Source organism: Pinus tabuliformis, chromosome 1_2, assembly GCF_031772625.1.
Source record: "Pinus tabuliformis cultivar Carrire ecotype Pingquan chromosome 1_2, CPIR1, whole genome shotgun sequence".
Taxonomy (NCBI): domain Eukaryota; kingdom Viridiplantae; phylum Streptophyta; class Pinopsida; order Pinales; family Pinaceae; genus Pinus; species Pinus tabuliformis.
The window spans coordinates 339,945,208-339,967,531 of record NC_142298.1 but is presented as its reverse complement, the minus strand read 5'-3'; the positions used below and the strand labels follow the sequence as shown (position 1 = coordinate 339,967,531).

The 22,324-nt window shown below is 32.5% G+C and overlaps 1 protein-coding gene across 1 annotated transcript; it reads left to right on the top strand.

The window, feature by feature from the left end:
• The first annotated feature begins 17,145 nt into the window (after window positions 1-17,145).
• Window positions 17,146-20,227, top strand: LOC149205766 (protein ALUMINUM SENSITIVE 3-like). Its single transcript, XM_089393554.1, has 3 exons — window positions 17,146-17,449; window positions 19,535-19,780; window positions 19,877-20,227. The coding sequence occupies exons 1-3, from the start codon at window positions 17,219-17,221 to the stop codon at window positions 20,189-20,191; spliced, it is 792 nt and encodes a 263-aa protein (XP_089249680.1). The 5' UTR covers window positions 17,146-17,218; the 3' UTR covers window positions 20,192-20,227.
• The last annotated feature ends 2,097 nt before the right edge of the window (window positions 20,228-22,324 follow it).

Genomic DNA, 22,324 nt, shown 5'->3' with positions numbered 1-22,324 from the left:
TGAATCGAATAGGTTGTGCACCAAACCACTTGTCCCTTCCAACGAAACCCCCACACTATGCAAAAAATCCTCGGCGCGCTGGTTTTGGGTTGTCCAATTCTGAAGGTCCGATGACGATGGATGGAAAGGAAAGGCGAACTCGTGCCTTCTCCCAAGAGTAAAAACCCTTCAGTCACTGCCTCGGCCGTTGAGAAAGACCCAAGCCCTGCAAAGACACCTTCATGTCATCCATCACTGACTCTATAAGATTCACCTGTGTTTCTGGTAAGGGCGGTGACTCTGGTTTTTTCCCAGCGCTTGACATGGGTCAATCTTCCACCCAGATGTCTGAAGGGGTTAATCTACCTGAGGAATAATCAATTAGTTCCTCCTCCATACATCAACACACATTAACTGCAAAAACAACGTTAGGTCTTGGGAGGTTCCAAGAAAATCGGGTCAAAACCCTGTACCCTTCTTTGAAACCCTGCACCACCTCTATTTACTCTGCCAAGACCGCCACGGGAACCACAGATACCCTGAGACAAAACGGTGATGTTCGCACCAACCATTATCAAAACCAAAAACCAGAGTAAAAACAAAGGCCAACCGCCAGTCGCAATAACAGTTGGATAATTTACCACTCCTCACGGCTGCCACAAGGAGACCCCATGTGCGCACAAAGACCATATCCTACTCCCCATGGAGACCCCCAACCCGACCCTTGGACTATTAAGCTAAAATAGTAAACCATGGTTCTGGCATCGAAACCCCTGCTTAAGTTTTTTGAAAATCGTCAGAGCTCGGTCAACCATTTTTTTCTTCTCCATCAGTGTAGGGATCAATACCGAATAAATATTCTTTTGCTTGGGCCTCTCTCTCTCTCTCTCTCTCTCTCTCTCTCTCTCTATATATATATATATATATATATATATATATATATAACTAATATTCTTTAAAATTAGTTTATATTAACTTTGTATATAAATAGTTAAATAATCAAAACAAATATTCCAACTAAATGTATATATAAAGAAAGGTATAACTAAAATACTTGCTGAATTAATGAGCACTTAGCCGACTTAAAACATGGGAGGACCCGGTCTTTCGCCTTAGCAAAGCATGCTGATAAGACGAAGCATCATGTATGTATTGAGGAGGCTCGTGTTATTTCTAGGGTTGCTCAATTTCATGTTTAGTCAAGTTAGTGTCCTAAATTGCTTGCATAAATTATCAACTGAGGTTTGTAAGTTGATGAAGTGTAGTGCACTATATGTGCTTAGTTAACCCTTCTTACTTCGTTGTTTTGTATTTTTATATTGTTTTGGGGGTTTCTGTTCTTTGATTCCTAATGATGTACAATCTGAACTGTGAGAAACTTAAGTGAATCTAAACTTCCTAAAGGTGAACCAAGAGCTGAAGCTAGTCAAAATCTAATTTAAAGAAAGGAAAAACAGAGCATCTATCCTATCTCATCATTAATCCTAAGTCATGAATCTATTTCTTAGAATTAAGGGTGAAGTTGTAATGCATGTTGAAATAAATACAGAGAATGAAATCAACTGAAGTACTTCTAGTTACTCTAACCTTCAATTTTGAAAGATAACCTTCTTGAGATGGGATACAAGCAACTTTCTGTACTTTATGATCTAGAGAACTAAATGAAACATGCAGAAGGTAACTGATTGATTTCAACCATTGTGTGAAGTGAATGTTTAACCATTTAGTTTAGGATGAGTATCAACTTGAAATGGTGATCAAAAACATTCATTAACGCAGTGGATTGACAAATTTGTCCTAGAAAATAAATAACAAAACAGTGAGTAAGCTAGACAACAATGCATTCTCATTATTTCAACCTTACTCTGTTTATAAACAAAATCGTTGCCTTTCATTAAATGTGTTGTAAGAACAAGACTACACAATTAAGTTTTAACATTATGCTATAGATCGAAACTAAAATAAATCAACCTAAGTTAGAAATACTGCTAAAAGCAAATAATGAAATTGAAACTAAACAGAAACGAATGGACAGAAATCCTCCTTCAGTGCAAGGTCCCTCTGCAACTAACTGGGTTGAGCTGCTAATTAATTACAAATGTTATCTTAAACGATCATTGGTCAACACATGATTTATATTATAGAAAAGAACAAAGTCCAAAATAAAGAGCTGAAAGTCTGAACTTAATACATAAAATTCTTAGAACCCCCTCGGTTCTATACAACCAGTATTTAAAAGGAAATAATCATAACTGTCTTTGAGGAAAACCAGCTACAGGTGGCCCATACATATTACAACAGAACTGTGTAAACGTCTGACCAGCTACAGGTGACTTAAATTTAAGAGAGATGTTTGCAACAGAATCGTTAACACAGGTGGCTCATCCGAGTTAATTATTGCAGCAAAACTATTAGATTTATTGATTAACCACGAAAGAGCAGACAAAGAGTCCTATTGCTTCTGGTTGACTACGATCTTGAGCTTGATTTATTTTCGATCTGGGTTGAGTGAATAAGATAGAATCCATGTGGAGACGATTCTAGATATGCTCATGTGGATAGATTCTTCATTTGACACCTGGAACTTGCCAGACCATGGAAGTAGCTACGGAATACACAATTGGCTACAGAATAGGCTGCGTTTTGTAGCTAATTTGCAAAAAATTATTCAAATAGAAAAAACATAAAAATATAACATGTCAATCATTTAATGCCCTCCTTAAGACAAAACCTATCATTTATCATTGATTGGGATCTGTAATCTTATGGAAAAGTAAGGGAAAGAAGTGAGAAAAGCTATCAAGGAGAGGGTAATTCTGAGGTTCAACATACCCCCACTGCAAAATCATTGCATGTCCCCATGCAATTTGCCAAAAATGTGAATTCTTCTTTCCTATTGCATTTGCTTAGACACTTCTGCTAGTACATCCAATTTTCTTCTTTTGCTCTTCTTTGAAGTGACTGCCATTCTGGGTTTCTTCATAAGAAGCCTGTATTTAAGGTTGATGATTGTTCTGTTCAAGCTTCTATTCTTCCTCTTCAACTTCCTATTCTTCTTGTACCACAGTCCTAGATGCGGAATTGTGTTATCATGAATAGCCTTGTTCAATTTACTTTGTTCCTTCAAGGTTTCATTTTATTTCTTGATATGTCTGTTCAATATCTCTAATTCATAGATTTCCTGTTTGAGAGAGTCAATTAGAGGTCCTTGTGTATTGACAGAGGGTTTTGGATCCATTGAGGCACTTTTCTTCTCCAATGATTCTATATAGTCATATATTTGTTACTGCACTGGGTTTATGCCTGGAGATCTTATGCTGGGGCTGCCTTCGAAATAATGTTCAGGAGAATTTTGAGGACTGTGTGCGATGGAACATTATCAGGAGATGGTATTGGGGTTTCTTCTTCTAAATTCATGAACTCCATCCCCTTTGATGATATCTTCTTTACCATACCCCGGAGTCTAGAGCTCCTTCTAAGTTGTAGAGGACTTATGTTCTCCTCCTTTGTACCCTTTTTATCCTTTCTTATATTTTATTTTCCCTTGATTTGTTTCCTAATCTCTGTCAATTCTTCAGAGATTAATTTTACATCATATTTTTGTAATGAAGATTCAAGTTTGTTTCCAATAGTTTCACCAACTTTCTTTTTCATCTTCCCATTTTGCTTGATTTGTTGCCTGATCTCTGTCAATTTTTCAGAGACTAGCTCTTCATCATTTTTCTATGTTGAGGATTCAGGTTTGCTTTGAATGGTTATACCGGTCTTCTTTCTCCTCCTCTTTCTGAAATTACCTTCTTCAGGTGACTCTGGTGCCTCTTGGAAATAGTTTCTTATTAGGAAAATTTCCCAAGTATCTCCTATTCTTTTCAAATGAAACTCAACCAGTATTTTTACCAACCCATGATGGTACATGGTTGTGTCTATGAATTCTATTTTTTCTATACATTTGAAGCCATCCTTCTTAAATTGTTTAGTAGGAAGAAAGGAAGATTGATTTCTCCATTTTCTAGAAAGTTCATAAATAAGCGTATATGGTAGACATACATGCACCCAAATCTCCCGTCAGAAGTAATAAATTTTTGTAATATCAAAAGCATGCTTCTCCATTTAATTTTAAGTGCTGAAATAGGAATTCCTTTTCTAAACATAGAGACATCCATACCTGGGTTCCTGAGGATTACTTTCCATGATTCATTGTGGAATTCCTTGTTTTTGAACCGTCTTTCACCCTGTCTTGGAAGCTCTGTAGCCTCTGTTATGAAGGATTCTTTTACTGCAAACTTAATGTCTCCAATTTCTACTTTTTTACCATCAAATGATCTAGCAAAATATTTTGTGATCTCTTTGTGAAAACCATCAAATTTTTCAATGAAGTTGAGCCACCCAGCCTTCTGCAACATTTCCTTGAGTTGTCGGTATCCTTCCATATACTTTGCTCCTACTGGCTCTATCCTGACAATGAGTCCCATGGCTTCTGTTTCGCAAAATTTCTTAACCTTCAGAATTACTCTCCTGGTCTATGAAATGGATTGACTGCGAGTATGGTGAAAAAGAACTACGGGTTTGCATGGAATAAATAGATGGTGAGGTTTTGGAGAGACGTAGACAAGTTGGTCACATCGTAGCCATCACCGTTAACGGATGGAGTTATTAGGGACCGTTTAGGTACAGAGTATGGAGAGTGTAGCGGAGATGTGGTATGATGAAGTTGTTATGGATTGTTTGGTATCGAGTATGGAAGATGTGGTATGATGAAGTGGTAGTCAAATCAAATGATGACTCGTTAAGGAGACATACGATTATCCATATTATACATGCCTTATGTTTTTAACTTGCTGTTTGAAATAAATTTTGCATTTTACCTTTAGAACTTAACCTTTCTGCTTGATAACTCTTTTGGTGTTGATCCGTAGGTACCTTTTAGCATGTTTGGTCTCCAAAAATGGATTCTTCAATTTCCTGTATTCATGATTTATTTGTGAGTTGTACAACTGTGCCAAATCTGATAAGTAAGTTGTAGCTGTAGAATCAGATTAGCTGCAGAATGGAATTAGTTGCAAAATCTGAATAGAAGGAAAAGTGAAGTATGGCTATGGAATATGAGTGTAAAAATGAAATGGAAATGGGTTATGTCAGTGAGATGGAATGAAATGTAAAATAAAATGGGAAATAGGGTGAGATGGAGTAAAACTGTAAAAATAAAATGTAAATGAAATATGACAGTGAGATAAAATGGATCTGTAAAATAAAATGAAAAAAGAATGAGATGGAATGAGACTATGAATTTGCAAACTCTGAACTACAAATGAATGTATTTTTTTGTCACTACTTATTACAAAAAGGAAATGGAAAATATAGGATGTCAGAAATCTATGATTTTCACCTTGTATTTTCTGTATAAGTATGCCAATCAATGATTGGTTTTCAAATTCATACAATTTATTATTTTTATATTTTTTTATTAGTGTTTAGGAAAAATAAAGGCTAAGTTAGTGGAGAAGAAGAATTCTTCTTCACTAGCTTCATTTCAGAGTTATTCTGGAAAATCCTAATGAACTCCTCTCTTGAAATTGGCTTCCGATATATCTTCAACCGATGACCATTCACAAGAAGAGGTACTTTTCTTTCATATATTGTCCTTATCCTTACTGCTCCATTATTAAATACTTCTTCAATCTCATATGGCCCAAGCCAATGAGTTTGAAACTTCCCTTGAAAATCTTTGAATTTTGAATCGAACAAAAGTGCCCAATCTCTTGCTTGAAACTTCTTTTCCTTGATATATTTATAATGCCATTTAGCCCTTTTCTATTGGACTATACTGGTTCTCTGAACTGCATCTTGCCTCATTTCATCAAGCTCATTGAGTTGCTCCAATATATGTTTCTGTGCCTCTGATAAATCCAGTCCCAATTGGACTGCCATCTTGAAGGTTTTGATTTGAAACTCTATAGGGAACAAGATTTGTTTCCCATAAACAAGTTCATAGGGTGTATGTCCCATCGTGTTCCCCCATGTAATTCTATAGGCCCATAAAGCTTCAGGAAGCCTTTCTACCCAATCTCTTCTATGTAGATGCACGGTCTTAGTGAGAATTCCTTCAATCACCTTATTTGTAGATTAAACTTGACCATTTTCTTGTGGATGATAGGGGGTAGATTTCCTATGTTTGATATTGTAATCTTCCACAAGACTCTTCACCATTTTAGATGTAAATTGCGATCCCTGATCTGTCACAATTTTTCTTGGAACACCAAAACGAGTGAAGATGTCCTCAAAAAGAAAATTAACTACAAATTTTTCATTAGCAAAAGGTAATGCTTTAGCCTCTACCCATTTAGTGAAATAATAAGTGCATACCAATATATACTTCTTTTTCTTAGATGGGGGATTAATTGGTCCAACAAAATTCAAGGCCCATTTTTCAAAAGGTTCAACGAGTACCTGAATTTGTAGTGGCATTTCATTTGAAGAAGCAGGTTTTCCTACCCTTTGGCAGCTGTTACACCTCTTGACATATTCTTTGGCATCTCTGAAGATAGATGGCCAATAATATCCTAAAGAAAGGAGTTTATAGGTTGTCCTCTTGTCAGCAAAGTGTCTACCATACGGTTCATCTTGACATTCCTTAAGAATCTCAGAAATTTCATCTTCCCTAACACACCTTCTGATCATGAGATATGGACTTGTTTTATACAATTCATTAGTAATCCATGAGTATCTTGCACTTATTTGAATGATTTTTCTCTTCTCTCTAGGAAACAAATGTGAAGGCAATTTCCCTGTGACTAAGTAATTGGCAATATATGCAAACCAAGGGGTCTGAGTAGTCATTGCAAAAAGATATTCATTTGGAAACTGATCTCCAACCAGAGTGTCATCTTTGACATTTTGAATTCTGGACAAGAAATCAACAATTGTGTTTTGTTTTCTAGGTATATCTAGCACAATAATATTGAATTCTTGCAAGAGTAATAGCCATCTTATAACTCTACCATTAGTAATAGGTTTATTCATTAAGTATCTAATTGCAGAGTGGTCTGTATGAACAAAGGTTTCATAGCATGTTATATAATGTCTGAACTTATTGATAGCATGAACAATAGCTAGAAATTCCTTTTCAGTTACAGTATAATTTAACTCGGTGGGAGTCAAATTCTTACTTGTATAGTAGATGGCATAAGAATCAAATATTTTTGTCCTAATACAGCTCCCAGAGTTGTATCTGAAGCATTTGTTGAAATGTGAAAAGGTAGTTTCCAATTTGGACCTCTCAAGATGGGTGCTTAAGAAATTTTTGCTTTTAAAGTCTCAAATGCTAATTGGCAATCAGGATTCCAATTGAATTCACAATCCTTGGTGAGTAATTTGAAGAGTGGTGATGCTATTTTAGTAAAATTTTCTATAAATATTCTATAGTATCCTGTAAATCCTAGAAAACTTCTAACATCCTTTTGACAATTTGGAATTGATAATTTAGAGATGACTTCAACTTTAGATTTATCAACTTTAATTCCATCTCTTGAAATGTGGTGTCCTAAAACAATCCCTTCTATAAACATCATAAAACATTTTTCATGGCTTAGTGAAAGGTTTGCTTCCTTACATATTTTAAGAACCTTTTCCAAATTTCCTAAAGCTTCAAATGTATTCCCATAGACTGTAAAGTCATCCCTATATACCTCTACATAATCATGTATTAGATCAGAAAAAAAATCTTAGTACTGCTCTTTGGAATGTTGCAGGTGCATTACATAATGAAAAAGGAAGTACTCGGTAGGCATAGGTTCCCCATGGACAAGTAAATGTGGTTTTATCTTGATCTTCAGGTGCTACCTGACTTTGATTATAACCACTAAAACCATCCAAGAATGAGAAATACTTCTTACCTTTTAATATATCTAACACTTGATCTATAAAGGGCAAAGGAAAATGATCTTTAAGGGTAGCTTTATTCAATTCTTGATAATCAATGCATACCCTCCATTTACCATTCTTTTTAGGCACAATCACTAAAGGGGAAACCCATTGGCTGTCTGAAATTGGGTAAATGAAGTTTACTTTCAGCAGCTTTTGCAGCCCTTCTTTCACAATTTCCCTAAGATTTGGATTCATCCTTCTTTGAGGTTGTCTGATAGGTTTACAATTTTCCTCAATGTAGATGTGATGTATACAAGTCTTAGGACTAATTCCTTTCATGTCAGTATATTCCCATGCATATGCAGTAGAATGTTGTTGTAATGTTTTGATTAGCTTTTCCTGTTCTAAATTGTCCAAGTTATTGTTTATGTTCAATGCTCTCTCTGGAAAGATTTCAATTGTAGAGCTACCGAATTCTTCCATAGAATAAAGAGACATCTACCTAGATGACAAATATTCAATATTGGATTTTTCTTGGAATTGATCATGTTCATATTCTGGAGATGATTCAAAATTTTCCATTGTATTCAAGATTTGACTATCTTCACTAATGTATGAAATAGTAAAGAGATGTTGAAAGTCATTTTCATCATCAATCCATTCTTTGTCATCTATTTCTGTGATTGTTCTTGCTGGAGGATATAGAGTGAATTTCTTAGTTGAATTCCCATAAAAAATATACATGTCACCAGATCTACAGCTAATGAAAGCATCAACTATGGCCAACCAAGGTTTTACTAATATAAGTGGATGTCCTCCTAGATTGTTCTTGGGGGTTAAGATAAAAAAATCATCAGGGTATTCCCAAGAATATAAGGACACTGAATATCTTCTAATACACCATCTGGTTTGATTACACATCTATCTTCTAATTGCAGTAATGTAGGTGTGTAAAGAAGATTAGGAAGCTTGAGCTGTTCCATGGTTTATTTGCTCATGATGTTTATTGTTGCTCCTAAATCAATCAATGTATTCAGAATTTCAACTCCATTGATATGTGTTTTCACAATTGGACTTCCTGGATCTACATATTTTTGTATGGCAATTTTTTCCATCATTATGTGTGCTGTTTTTCTTACCAGGTGAATTCTTTTGCTTTTCTTCTTGGTGTCTTTATGCTCAACTCCTTTATTGTTTTAGCTAGGATTGGAATATTCTTAATGGCTTGTAACAAAGGGATTTTGATACAGACATTTTTCAATTCATCTAGAAAATCATAATTAGGCAACATAATCTGCTTTTCTACCCCTCTATCAACTTGTAATCTTTCAGGAAAAGGAAGTGCAAAAGTAGATATTGGTTGCTTAATGATAGGAGTTGAGTTCATTGGTTCTTTCTGTTTTTTATTTTCAGTATTTTGGTTTTGGAGAGATGTTCTTTCAAAACTTTTATTGGGTTGTAGAGAATCTTCCTTAGAATTGTCTTGTTCCTGAATAACTACAGAAGGCTTTTCCTTTTCTAGTATCCTACCAGATCTTAGTTGAACATCATTGAGATCTAGAGGAGTGATCATATAAGTTGGAAATTGTTGTCCTCCCACCATGTAAGTATTCTGAGGATTTTTATTGTTGGGGTTTGGTAATGGTTGGGCAGGTAGTTGATTTGGTTTTTGCTGAAATGGTAGTAAGAGTTGAGGATTTTGGTTTTGAAGTTGAGGTTGCTAGTTTTGTTGTAGGAATGGTAGTGAAAGTTGAGGATTTTGATTTTGAAGTTGTGGCTGCTGATTTCGTTGTAGAATTTGTGGGGGTGGATAATTCTGATATGATAGAGGATATTGATAATATTGAGAAAATCTTCCATAAGGATTTTGTATTCCTTGAGCCCACGGTTTAGATTGAGATTGAGATTGAGGCCAAGGCTGCTGCCAATAATTCCAATTTTGTGGGGGCTGAAGATACATTTGATTGTTAAATCCATGATTTTATGGCCCCTGCCAAGGTCTTCTAGAGACAAAGCAAAGAGATTCTGCTGAATTTGGAATTGTTTCTTCTTGAAAAACAACCTTAAGACCTGGAATTGAAGGACAACCCTTGGTCTCATGGCTTTCTGAACAAATCACACAAGTCTCTATGATTTTTGCATCCAAAAGGTATTCTCTTAAAGCATGTTTTTTTTTTTTTTTGGAATTTGGGACAGAAAATAGCTAAAGCATTAGCCTCAATTTTATGCTTGTTTTGTAACTTAAGTGTGTCTATTTGCTCACTAAGGCTCCCTAGAATATATGTTTTGAATTCATCAAGCATATTCCCAATTTCTACCCTACTCACTGATCCAGTTGTAGATTTATTCACTCTAACAAGAGAAGGATCTCTTGGACCTTTCCCAGTTTTGGATTTCCCTCTTGAGAGATGAACACATAATTCTCCTATGTCACTTAATGGGAGTTGAGAGATATCTCCCTTCCCCATCATGTTAAGGATATCTATCCACTCATCTCTAATGGCTTTTAATAGAAGAGCTTTTAAGGTATCTTCATCTAAGTTATCCATCTTTTCTCTTTTCAAGTTATAGTTGAATCTCTCAATTAAATCCTCTAAATTTTCATCCTCTCTTTGCATCATTTTGAACACTTCATCCTTGTGATTGGTAGGCATGCAATAATCCAAATACCTGTCCAAAAACACTTTCTTCATGTCATTCCATGTTCTAATGGACTGAGTGACCAACCCCATGAACCACTTCAAAGCAGCTCCTTTCAACGTTGAAGGAAACAACTTAAGTTTTTGAGAGTCTTCTATGCACAAGACTTCAAATTCAAATAAAAATGTTTCAGGATCTTCACTTTTTAACCCATGGAAATTTGGGAGGACAAAAGGTGAGATATTTTTCATTGCGGCATTTATTTCTTCATCAACTATAGGGAATCCAAAAGAATTATCAATTTCCCTATTTCCTCTACCTCCTCCATTATTTCCTCCGCCTTCTCTATTTTTTCCTCTACCTCCTCCAAACAGTGTGAATTCTCCATCCTCTCCTTCTTCTGCCATTATAGCTTCTTCAGAGTCAGTATAAGATTCAACCTGCAATGTTAATTTCTCTTCCTTTGGTTCCTCTATTAATGTTCTGTGGGAGAGAGGTTCTACTTCTTCTTATTCACTAGGTATTCTTAATTCTTTGTTGAAAATAGAAACAAGAAATGATAAAAATAGAAGTGCTAAAAATAACACATCTATAAATAGCATTTCGGGATACATTCCAATTTTAGTTAGTCCCTAAACTAAAATTATGAATTAAAATTTGAATTTGATCTTAGTAGCTGTTTGTAAAATAATTAATTAATTCATCTTGAGTTAATTAGTTGTAGAAAATCAAACATGAAGTTTATGTGAAGACATGCAACACTTTCTCCATTGATTGAGGAAGTTATCCCTTGATTAAAGGAGATCCGGATGAGTTGTATTTTAAGTTGTAATTAGTTAGCTCAATTAACTGAGTTAAGTCCAGTTAAATTAGTTCAAATAGTTTGTTGAACTAATTGTGAGTTCAGTTAGTTAATGCATGCATGCATGTAATTGCTGCACTTCAGATAATTGAATATTCTCTCATAAATAACTCATGCATGTCAGTTCAGTCAGAGACCCAGTTGAGATCAGATGATGTGACATTGTACTATCAGTTGTAGGAATATTCCATTGAGGATATCTCTTGCATGCAGAAGGAATTCATTCCTTGGAGATTGCGTAGTTACTTTTGAGTTTGATGAGTGTGTGATGAGGCCAATACACATAGGTGGCAGCATTGGACCCCAAGAGAAACTGCGCAAGGAAATAGGAGGCTTAGAGGGATGAGGGCATATCTTGTCTTTATTTAGTTTGTGAGCTGTATTGTTGGATCGTACTGAGAGCATGATAGCTTGTGAGCTAATGCTTTGTGTAATTCGGACATATTTCCACTTGTATGATAATATAGAGATTGAGGTTTTTAACTGAGGCTTTCCCCAGAGTATTTTTCTGTGTTCATGTGTGATTGCTTTCTCATTCTCTGTTATATGTGTTTTATTTTATTTTGCTCAAATTCGATTAAGCTTCCGCAAGTTTGTTTGTAGAAGTAGATCAAGTATTTTGCTTTAGTATATTGCATTATCAGGCGATCTACAGTGGGAAATTCTACATTATTCAACTAAAATATGCTCCCATGTGGAGGTGAAAAAGGCTACTTCTTTTGTTGGAGGTCCAAGATTTTCCTCCTCTAGGACTGCCTTAGTAGATGAAGTAGGAGATCCCCTTGATTGAATTTCTGACCTTAGAACTTCAGGAGTTCTATGGCTAGGAGTATGAGCTTGAGATGAAGGTGTATCTCTTCTTAGTGTTGGTGGAGTAGGTGGCGTTGTAGGAATGGAACTCCTGCCTCTAGCTATAAATCTACCCCTAGAGTCTCTTTCTCTACACATATCATTTTTTTTTTAATGTAAGAGATAAGGTTACCTAATTTACACTTCTCCGGCAATGACGCCAAAATGTTTAGTCAATTTAGTGTCCTAAATTGCTTGCATAAATTATCAAATGAAGTTTGTAGGTTGATGAAGTGTAGTGCACTATATGTGCTTAGTTAACCTTTCTTACTTCGTTGTTTTGTATTTTTATATTGTTTTGGGGGTTTCTGTTCTTCGATTCCTAATGATGTACAATCTAAACTGTGAGAAACTTAAGTGAATCTAAACTTCCTAAAGGTGAACCAAGAAGTGAAGCTAGTCAAAATCTAATTTAAAGAAAGGAAAAATAGAGCATCTATCCTATCTTGTCATTAATCCTACGTCATGAATCTATTTATTAGAATTAAGGGTGAAGTTGTAATGCATGCTGAAATAAATACAGAGAATGAAATCAACTGAAGTACTTCTAGTTACTCTAACCTTCAATTTTGAAAGATAACCTTCTTGAGATGGGATACAAGCAACTTTTTGTACTTTATGATCTAGAGAACTAAATGAAACATGCAGAAGGTAACTGATTGATTTCAACCATTATGTGAAGTGAATGTTTAACCATTTAGTTTAGGATGAGTATCAACTTGAAATGGTGATCAAAAACATTCATTAACGCAGTGGATTGACACATTTGTCCTAGAAAATAAATAACAAAACAGTGAGTAAGCTAGACAACAGTGCATTCTCATTACTTCAACCTTACTCTGTTTAGAAACAAAATCATTGCCTTTCATGAAATGTGTTGTAAGAACAAGACTACATAATTGAGTGTTAACATTATGCTATTGATCAAAACTAAAATAAATCAACCTAAGTTAGAAATACTGCTAAAACCAAATAATGAAATTGAAACTAAACAGAAAAGGAATGGAAAGAAAACCTCTTTCAGTGCAGGGGCCCTCTACAACTGACTGGGTTGAGCTGCTAACTAATTAAAAATTCTCTCTTAAATGATCATTGGTCAACAAACAATTTATATTATAGAAAAGAACGAAGTCCAAAATACAGAGCTGAAAGTCTGAACTTAATACATAAAATTCTTCGAACCCCCTCGGTTCTGTACAACCAGTATTTAAAAGGAAATAATCATAACTGTCTTTGAGGAAAACTAGCTACAGGTGGCCCATACGTATTACAACAAAACTGTGTAAACGTCTGATCAGCTACAGGTGACTTAAATTCAAGCGAGATGTTTGCAACAGAACCGTTAACACAGGTGGCTGATCCAAGTTAATGCTTGCAACAGAACTGTTAGATTTATTGATTAACCACGAAAGAGCAGACGAAGAGTCCTATTGCTTCCAGGTATCATATGTTTGACTCCACCTTTGACTATGATCTTGAGCTTGCTTTCTTGTCGATCTGGGTTGAGTGAATAGGATAGAATCCATGTGGAGACGATTCTAGAGATGCCCATGTGGCCAGATTCTTCATTTGACACCTGGAACCTGCCAGACCATGGAAGTAGCTACAGAATACACAGTTAGCTGTAGAATAGGCTGCGTTCTGTAGCTAATTTGCAAAAAATTATTCAAATAGAAAAAACATAAAAATATAACATGTCAATCATTTAATGCCCTCTTTAAGACAAAACCTATCATTTATCATTGATTGGGATCTGTAATCTTATGGAAAAGCAAGGGAAAGAAGTGAGAAAAGCTGTCAAGGAGAGGGTAATTTTGAGGTTCAACATTTCATCATCGGAAATTTAGGGAAGCCATTGAGATTGAAAAAAAGCCAAACAATCTCAATAGAGATGATGATTGGAAAATTAGCAGTTGTTGGATCCCTACCCTCTCTTCCTAGCCGTTTCCCTTGCCCCTGCTCCTTTTTTTATTCTTCCCCCTCGTTTTCTGGATTGTCGGTATTTCCTTTTTATCGTCCCTTTGATTTTTATTTTTGTTCGCCTGTTCTCTTTCCCTTCCTCTCAATTAATTTTGAAAACTTTACTGTTTGCTTAAGAAATAAAAATCCTTTTATAAAAACTTTCTTTTCCTAAGTAAGTGATGAAGGATTTTTTATGATGAACTAACTTGCTTTAAAACAAACATCGTTCTCCCCATTGGTTTAGTTAATTTTTATCCTTGATCCCTTATTCAACTACCCTAATAAGTTATCCTTTAAGGAATTATTCTTATTATATTTTAGATAAGGCTTAAGTTTATTTTATTTTAATAGCTTTATCAATAAGATCTATTAATAGATTTAACAAGAATTAGTGGTCATGGTAATAAATATAACAATTCTAACTTACAATTAGATTTTTAATTTTTATTAACCCCTTTGATTAAATATATAAAAAAAAAGCTTACAATTAATTAACTAAATATTTAAGTATATAATTTTAATATAATAGGAACTATTTAATTATATAACTCTTATGTATATTTAATGTAAGCCCTTTTGATTCATATTAATTGAATATGTTACCTTATTTATATAGGTTTTAAACTAACTTTCCATTAACTATTTAATTATATGTAAATTTAATATTAACCCCTTTTAATTTAATAATAGTAAAACTAACTTACTATTAATTTACTAATTATTTAATTATGTAACTTATTTATATATTTAATATAATAATACTTTTGGTTCATATATTACCTAGTTTATATTTGATATTAAACCGACTTTCAATTAATTAACTAAATATTTATTTATATTACTTAAATATAGGTCATTTCAATAAATAATTAATTCTTATTGATTAATTTTTATTTAAATATAGTTATGTTCTCCTGTCCTGTCCTTTGGTCGAGTCTGACTAGCCGTTTCCCAGTAAAATATAGCCATTAGCCAGTCTAGCTTACCAGTTCAATATAGCCGTTGCATGGTCAAATATAGACGTTGGGTGTTCTGGTCAAATATAGCTGTTGGGTGTTTTGCTCTGACTATTTAACATGTAGCCTTTCTTCAACTTGTTTTGACGATGAACCACACTCGTTGGTTCGAAACGGGTGGACAAATGCATTCGAATGTGATTTATACTGAAAATTCTTCTCAAAAAATAAAATACTTGTATTAACATGATTTTTTTTAATAATAATAATAATAATAAAACATTTAAAATACATTTCAATAATTAATTATTTAATTTAAATTATTAATAATAATATTATTATTAACCTAAAATAAAACAATGTTTAAGATATAATTAAATAGTTAATTATTTAATTTGTTTCTTTATTAAATATTAAAAAATTTAATAAATTAAATTTAATCACGAAAAAATAAATATAATTAATATCATATAGTCAAAAATAATAAAAATATTTATAATATATGATATTAACATTTTTAATATACAAATTCAATGAACAAATTTTACTATTTTAACCATATTTATTTAAAAAAGAAATGAAATTTTATACAAAATCTATAAAATTAAGTTAATTTACTTTAAACATCAAACAAAATTTACTTTTATTTTTAATTATTCTATTTTTAAATAATCAAATGTTTAATTATTTTTAGAAAATAAATATTTACTTTAAAAAATTACTTTTATTTTTAATTATTGAGAATTATTCTATTTCTAAATAATTTAAATGTTTAATTATTTTATTTTTAAAAAAATTAAATATTTACTTAAAAAAATTAAAATATATTATATATATATTTTTGAAATATAAGATATTTTAAGTCGATATTCCACTCATCATAAATAATATATAAAAAAATAAGTTATAAATAATATAAAAAAAATAAAAAATAAAATAAAAGTTTAGGGAACTTATAAAATAAAAGTAATAACATAAAAGTCACAAGAGAATTATTTGAGACAAATACTATTATAAAATTAAATATTGGTAATAATAAATCAATTAGTTGTTATGAAAAAAAATCTTACATGGGTTAAATTTATAAGTCATTGAAAATCCATTTTAAAGAGTATAGAGTTGACAATAGGCAAAACACTTTTTCAAATCTAAATATCTAATTTACTTTGAAATACAAAACTATTATAATAATTTTTTTTGATTGATAAGTGGGTGAATCCTCAAAATCACGGTTACCTTCTGGCTAAGAGGCCATGACTGAGGGGCATCTAGCCGTCAAAGTCACCCGGAGATCGCACCCGGCCCGAGCCACACGAGCAGAAACCATGCTGGATTTTTTGGTATCCGCGAGACTAGAACCAGTGACCTTTGCTTAACAGCACGCCCCTTCACTCATTGTTCTAAATCTCTTTGATAACTATTATTATAATTTCAATTGTAAAAATAGTTACAAATAGTTTATAAAATGGCTAAAAATAATATTTTTGAATATTAATTATTCAATATCTTAATAATTATTAGGACATGTCTCAATTTAATTATTATACATTACCAACTTTCTATTCCAACAAATAGAATATCTTGTGATTTAAGCGGAAAAATCTCGCTTAAACCTAATATAGATCACAAAAACCTCAATTCAACAAACCTCTACCAAATCTGGAAAAAGTCAAATATATTACCTAATTACTAAATACTTTTTTTCATAAAATACTAGTAATAAAATATTACACTTGTTTTATTATATTAAAAAATAAACCTAATGAAAAGTACAATAAATTAATTATTATATATTATTAGTGGACCTAAGTACAATAAATTAATCATTCATGTGATGTAATAAAAAGGACTAAAAAATCAATTAACAAAGAAGTAAATATTGTAAAGTAAATTAATAAATATCAGAATTTCCATCAAATCAAATCAAATCAATCATTCATTCGTCATATTTACCATCTGCCATTCATAACCTCCTCGTCAACATCATATTTACTATCTACCTTTCAATGCAAATCTTATGATACCAACCTTTCAGTCATTTGGCCATTATTGCGCCTTCTTATCCTCCTCCTCTGTGTTTTGACGGAACCCAACGCAGCTACCCGCAATGGACTCAGATTTGGTTGATTTCCTGAAAGGAATGGTGAAGCCAATGGCTGCTTTAGCAGTGCCAGCAGTTGCGGTCTTCCTCTCATATCTTCAGAAGCTTGAACTGGAAAAGGAAATGCCATATTCCATAGCAAGGGCCTTTCTCCAGCTCTCGCTTATTGGCTTCGTGTTGCAATTTATCTTCCTTCAGCAAAATGTGGGCTGGATTTTGTTGGCTTATTTATTCATGGTACGCTCTTTTTCCCTCTCTCACTTCAATTCTGTTTCTGTTTCTGTTTCTGCTCTGTTTTTCCTTTGAAAACAAATTTTGTGTGCTCTGTTTCAATGTCTTATTCGGCGTTATCGTCTCCATGGATTAAGGCTCATAATATATGGTAGGCATGGAATAATGGATAATTGGATTTGCATCAACTGGCAGATATTTCTGGATCGTTTTGTTTTAGAAATTAAAATGATATCAGGGTACAAACTGGTGGTATAAATCCAAATCAAAGCTCAGTACAGAAATTGCTAGACACCAGTGCCAATCAAATCAATTCACAGTAGAGACGCTTAGGCGTTCAGGCCCTAAGAACAGTCCCATAAAGTAATTTTCTGAAAAGATGTTCCTTATTAAGTAGAATGATATGCATTAAGAATAGATGGCCGTCTGTGAAATGTTTTGAGAGTTAAGCAGAATGGTATGCATTAAGAATAGGTAACTGTCTGTGTGAAGAAATGTTGATGAAAAAAAAATTGGTTTATATAATGTGCCAGTATATTTTCGGGATAAAATGTAAAAATTTACATATTAAATCTTTTCATATAGATTTGACTTATCAAGTTTTTCCTTAGGGGCTTTATTATTATTGGTACAATAATCAATAATATTGATTATTATTTTTCCAATATATTATAATAATAATCATTTTTATTATAAGTATTATTATATTAGACCTTATATATATTATTGATTATCTAGAGTGTCATTTTTTGATCATATAGATGGAGCTGGAAGAGAGACGGAAACAAAGAGAGGCAGAGAGAGGAGGGAGGTGGGATATAGAGGAAGGAAAATAGAGAGGGGAGGGGGGATAGGAGAGTGGGAGGGATAAAGACATGGAGTTGGGGGGGGGGGGGGGGAAGAGATGGAGTTGGAGGGGGGTAGAGAGGGAGGGAAGAACAAAGCCATAAAGAGATAGAGGTGGCGAGAGAGAGAGTAACAAGGGAGATATGGAGAGAGAGTGAGGGAGAGAGGAGATAAGGAGGGAAGAGAGAGAAGTAGTGGAGAGAGAGAGGGACACACATAGATGGAGGGGGGAGAGAGGGAGAGGGGGATAGGGAGAGAGGGAGGAAGATAGTGACAGATTTGGAGGAGAGAGAGAGAGAGTGATGGGGGAGAGACAGAGGGAGGTGGGAGAGAGAGGAAGAAAGAGAGAGAGAAGGAGAGAGAGGGAGATAAGCGGAAGAGACTAGGAGAGAAAGATGGAGGGATATATATATTAACCATAAAAGAAGAGGAAGTACGACTTTTAGAGAAGGTAAAAGAAGTTGGATTTGGAAAGTCATGAATATTTTCATTTTTCACTAAAATATATGCATTGATTTCAATGTACATGTTGATTCCTAAACCTATTTGATTGATTGCACTTGATGCATTGATTTTAGTGTAGTTATTTTTTCCTAATCATATTATGCATTGATTTTAAATGCATTGACTTTAGGGTAGATCTTGATTTGTAATTTTATTTGATTGCTTGCACTAGATGCATTCATTTTGGTGTAATGTTGATTTCTAAAAATTATTTCTAGAAAATATAAGTTATTTAATTTGAAAATATCAAATGTTTGAGAAATTTGTAAGGTATTTAATCTATTTATACATTTAAAAATGCATTTTAAACAATAAAAATATCATACTCACTAAAATTTATATTATCCCATTCTGAATAACAATATCATTTCTTTTATTAATTAATTTACATAACTAAAATATAATAGCAAATAAACCATTTTTTTTTTTCAAATTTCACCCGAAAAACACAATATATTATTCAATGTATAGTGTTGATATTTTATTATTTATTATGGAATCCGTGGTGTTACTATATGATATTCAACACCTTATTCAGTCAAAGTTGAATTAGCTTCTTATATGATCATCACAAGATTAGGTCAAGCTAGTCTTCAAATTATAGCTATAATATGTTTATAGATTTTATATCCATTATAATATATTTTATTATTTAATAATTAATTATTAATATTCAAAAGAGTTGAAAAAAGTGTGAATTTTCATTTACGAATAACTTTTTTTGCCATTTTTTTTATGTAGGTAAGTGTAGCTGCCTATACTGCAGGCAAGCGAGCAAAGAATGTGCCATATAGTTCATATGTTGCAGGGGCATCCATTATGTCGGGAACATCCTTTACACTATGCTTGCTTCTTGTATTCAATGTGTTTCCATTAACACCCAGATATATCATTCCAATAGCAGGAATGATGGTTGGAAATGCAATGACTGTCACCGGAGTCACCATGAGGCGCCTCCGAGAGGATTTAAAAAGTCAACAGATCTTGGTTGGTCTATTCATTCATTGAAACTTGCTTTATTTATTTATTCTGCCTCTCAAATTACTTTAAAAAAATTAATGAATGTCCATTGGGTATATGTAGGTAGAGACGGCTCTATCACTGGGGGCATCTCCAAGGCAAGCTATATTGCAACATGTTAGAAGGGCTATAAAATTGGCCCTTTCACCTGCTCTCGATAATGCAAAGACCGTTGGGCTTATTTCACTACCAGGGGCAATGACTGGCCTTATCATGGGTGGTTCTTCTCCTCTCGAAGCAATTCAACTCCAACTTGTTGTGATGAATATGGTAATGGGTGCTTCCACCTTAAGTAGTATCATGTCAACTTACCTTGGTTGGCAAGTCTTTTTCACCAACACATACCAACTTAAAACAGAGGTTCTCATGGCTAATTAATATTCATTAGAAATTTAGAAACACTTTTTCCTTCTACCTGGTTGGCTATGAAATAATTTGTCATATTCTCACAAAATTTAATGTTTATAAATTTTTTCAAATTGAATCCAATTTATTTGATGTTCCCATTGTTAAAATACCTCTAATAATTACCCAACACAAATCAAATTACAGTCCACTTAATTATAATTAGTCATGTTGATTTTGAAAATAACATATCAAATATCAAACTTTGCATCGATATCAATTAAAAAAAATCCTTAACCTAATTTAACTATAATTATTATTATATCAAACTTTGCATCTATATCAATAAAAAAAATCCTTAACTTAATTTTATTATAATAATTATAATATAATTGTATAAATTTAATTTATCTAAAATATTATTTTAATTTATTAAAAAACAATCAATAACTTTAAATATTATATATATATATGGCTAACCCTTATTATAACTCATGAACTTTTCAAAAAAATCCATCACAATTAATCCAAAACTATATATATATATATGGCTAACCCTTATTATAACTCATGACCTTTTCAAAAAATCCATCACAATTAATCCAAAACCCGCTGGGCATTTTGACTTTTAAACATGTAATTAAACAATATTAAATTCAAACTTGAAAACTCTATATTTTTTTTATTTTGTAAATTTTTATTTGTTAAAAACAAACAAATATATATTTTAATTGACCTATCTCTTCATCTTTACAACCCAATTAAACAATGCAGCTATATTCAAAGTTGAAGTTTGGTAGAGTGAGGTTGATCACTTTCACAAAGTGTACTTGAGGGTTCATAAGGGTAAGCCAATCCAAATCCAAAAATAATTCATTTAAGAGTTCATAAAACTAGAAGCAAATGCAACAATATTTATAAGTATTAAGCTATTACAACAATATTTATCAACACATTAGAGATCATCATGTCATTAGGGGGAATTTGAACCTGAGTGGAGAAGATAAGATACATTCCACATATAACCCCAATTTACTGACAATTAAACTTAAAAATCATATATTTCTTTATTTTTATCATACTTTAATTAAATAAGTATTGAATAGTAATTTACTCTCCCATATAAAAGATAGGAAAATATATAAATAGTTACAAAAAAATTTGCTTAATATTTAATATTAACCCATAAGTAAATATTTATGATCAACGTGCAAAGTCAATCAAGAAGTAATTGCTATAGTCTTGGCCTTTTAAGAACACTATGAGTGTTTCATTCTTGATTAAAATAACAATAAAATTTACTTTATACATAAAGTAAATATAATTGAGCTAGGTGTTCTTCTATTAATTAGGGGGTCCATTACGGGGAGATGTTATAGTGTTCATAAATAAGTGTAAATTTTTAAATATTGGCTCAATTAATAATCGAAAGTTAAAAATAACAAAATTCAATTTATATTGTAATTTTATTTTTATTAATAAATTTACAAACAAAATTTTAGATAAAAATAATCATAATATACATATCATATTAAAATATATAGTAGCTATAAATTAAGATTCATTTTATGATATAAATTAAAATAATGATTATGTAACCATATTTAAATGTAATTAATAAGCATGTTAAAACTTAATACTTATAATATAAGAAGATTCTTGACCATCAATATTCACCCCTACATTACCATGAATATTATTAACTTGTAAATAAGCTTTGTTACAATATTATGGCTTATCAATACCACATGCCTAAAAGCCATAACTCATTCCATGATCAATAAATATTTTATTTTAATTTAATTTTATAACATTTTTTAGCTAAATGTAAAAGCAAAAAGGTTATAATTACTTTTGCGATATATCAAAACCTCTCTTTTCCTTGTGAGAAGAAACTTGTATTTTCATTTATAGATGTAAAGGAAAATACATTTTGTATATACACAATTTTTTTTAGTGTTCTTCAAGGACCTAAACTGATCCTTGTATGGAAAAACTATCAAAACATATAATTGGAATCTCTATACTTAGAGCATACATTCTCAACCAATACATCATAGAGCATACATGAATACAAGTTCAGGTTTTTACAAGTATTTGTATCATGGGAGTTCATACAAAGTCTGATATATTTGAAAGATACAAAAATAACTATAGAGGAACCAT

Coding starts and splice junctions, on each gene's coding strand:
- LOC149205766 (XM_089393554.1), top strand. CDS start 17,219: ATGGACTCAGATTTGGTTGATTTCCTGAAAGGAATGGTGAAGCCAATG. Junction 17,450..19,534: donor TGTTGGCTTATTTATTCATG/GTACGCTCTTTT, acceptor TTTTTTATGTAG/GTAAGTGTAGCTGCCTATAC. Junction 19,781..19,876: donor TAAAAAGTCAACAGATCTTG/GTTGGTCTATTC, acceptor GGGTATATGTAG/GTAGAGACGGCTCTATCACT.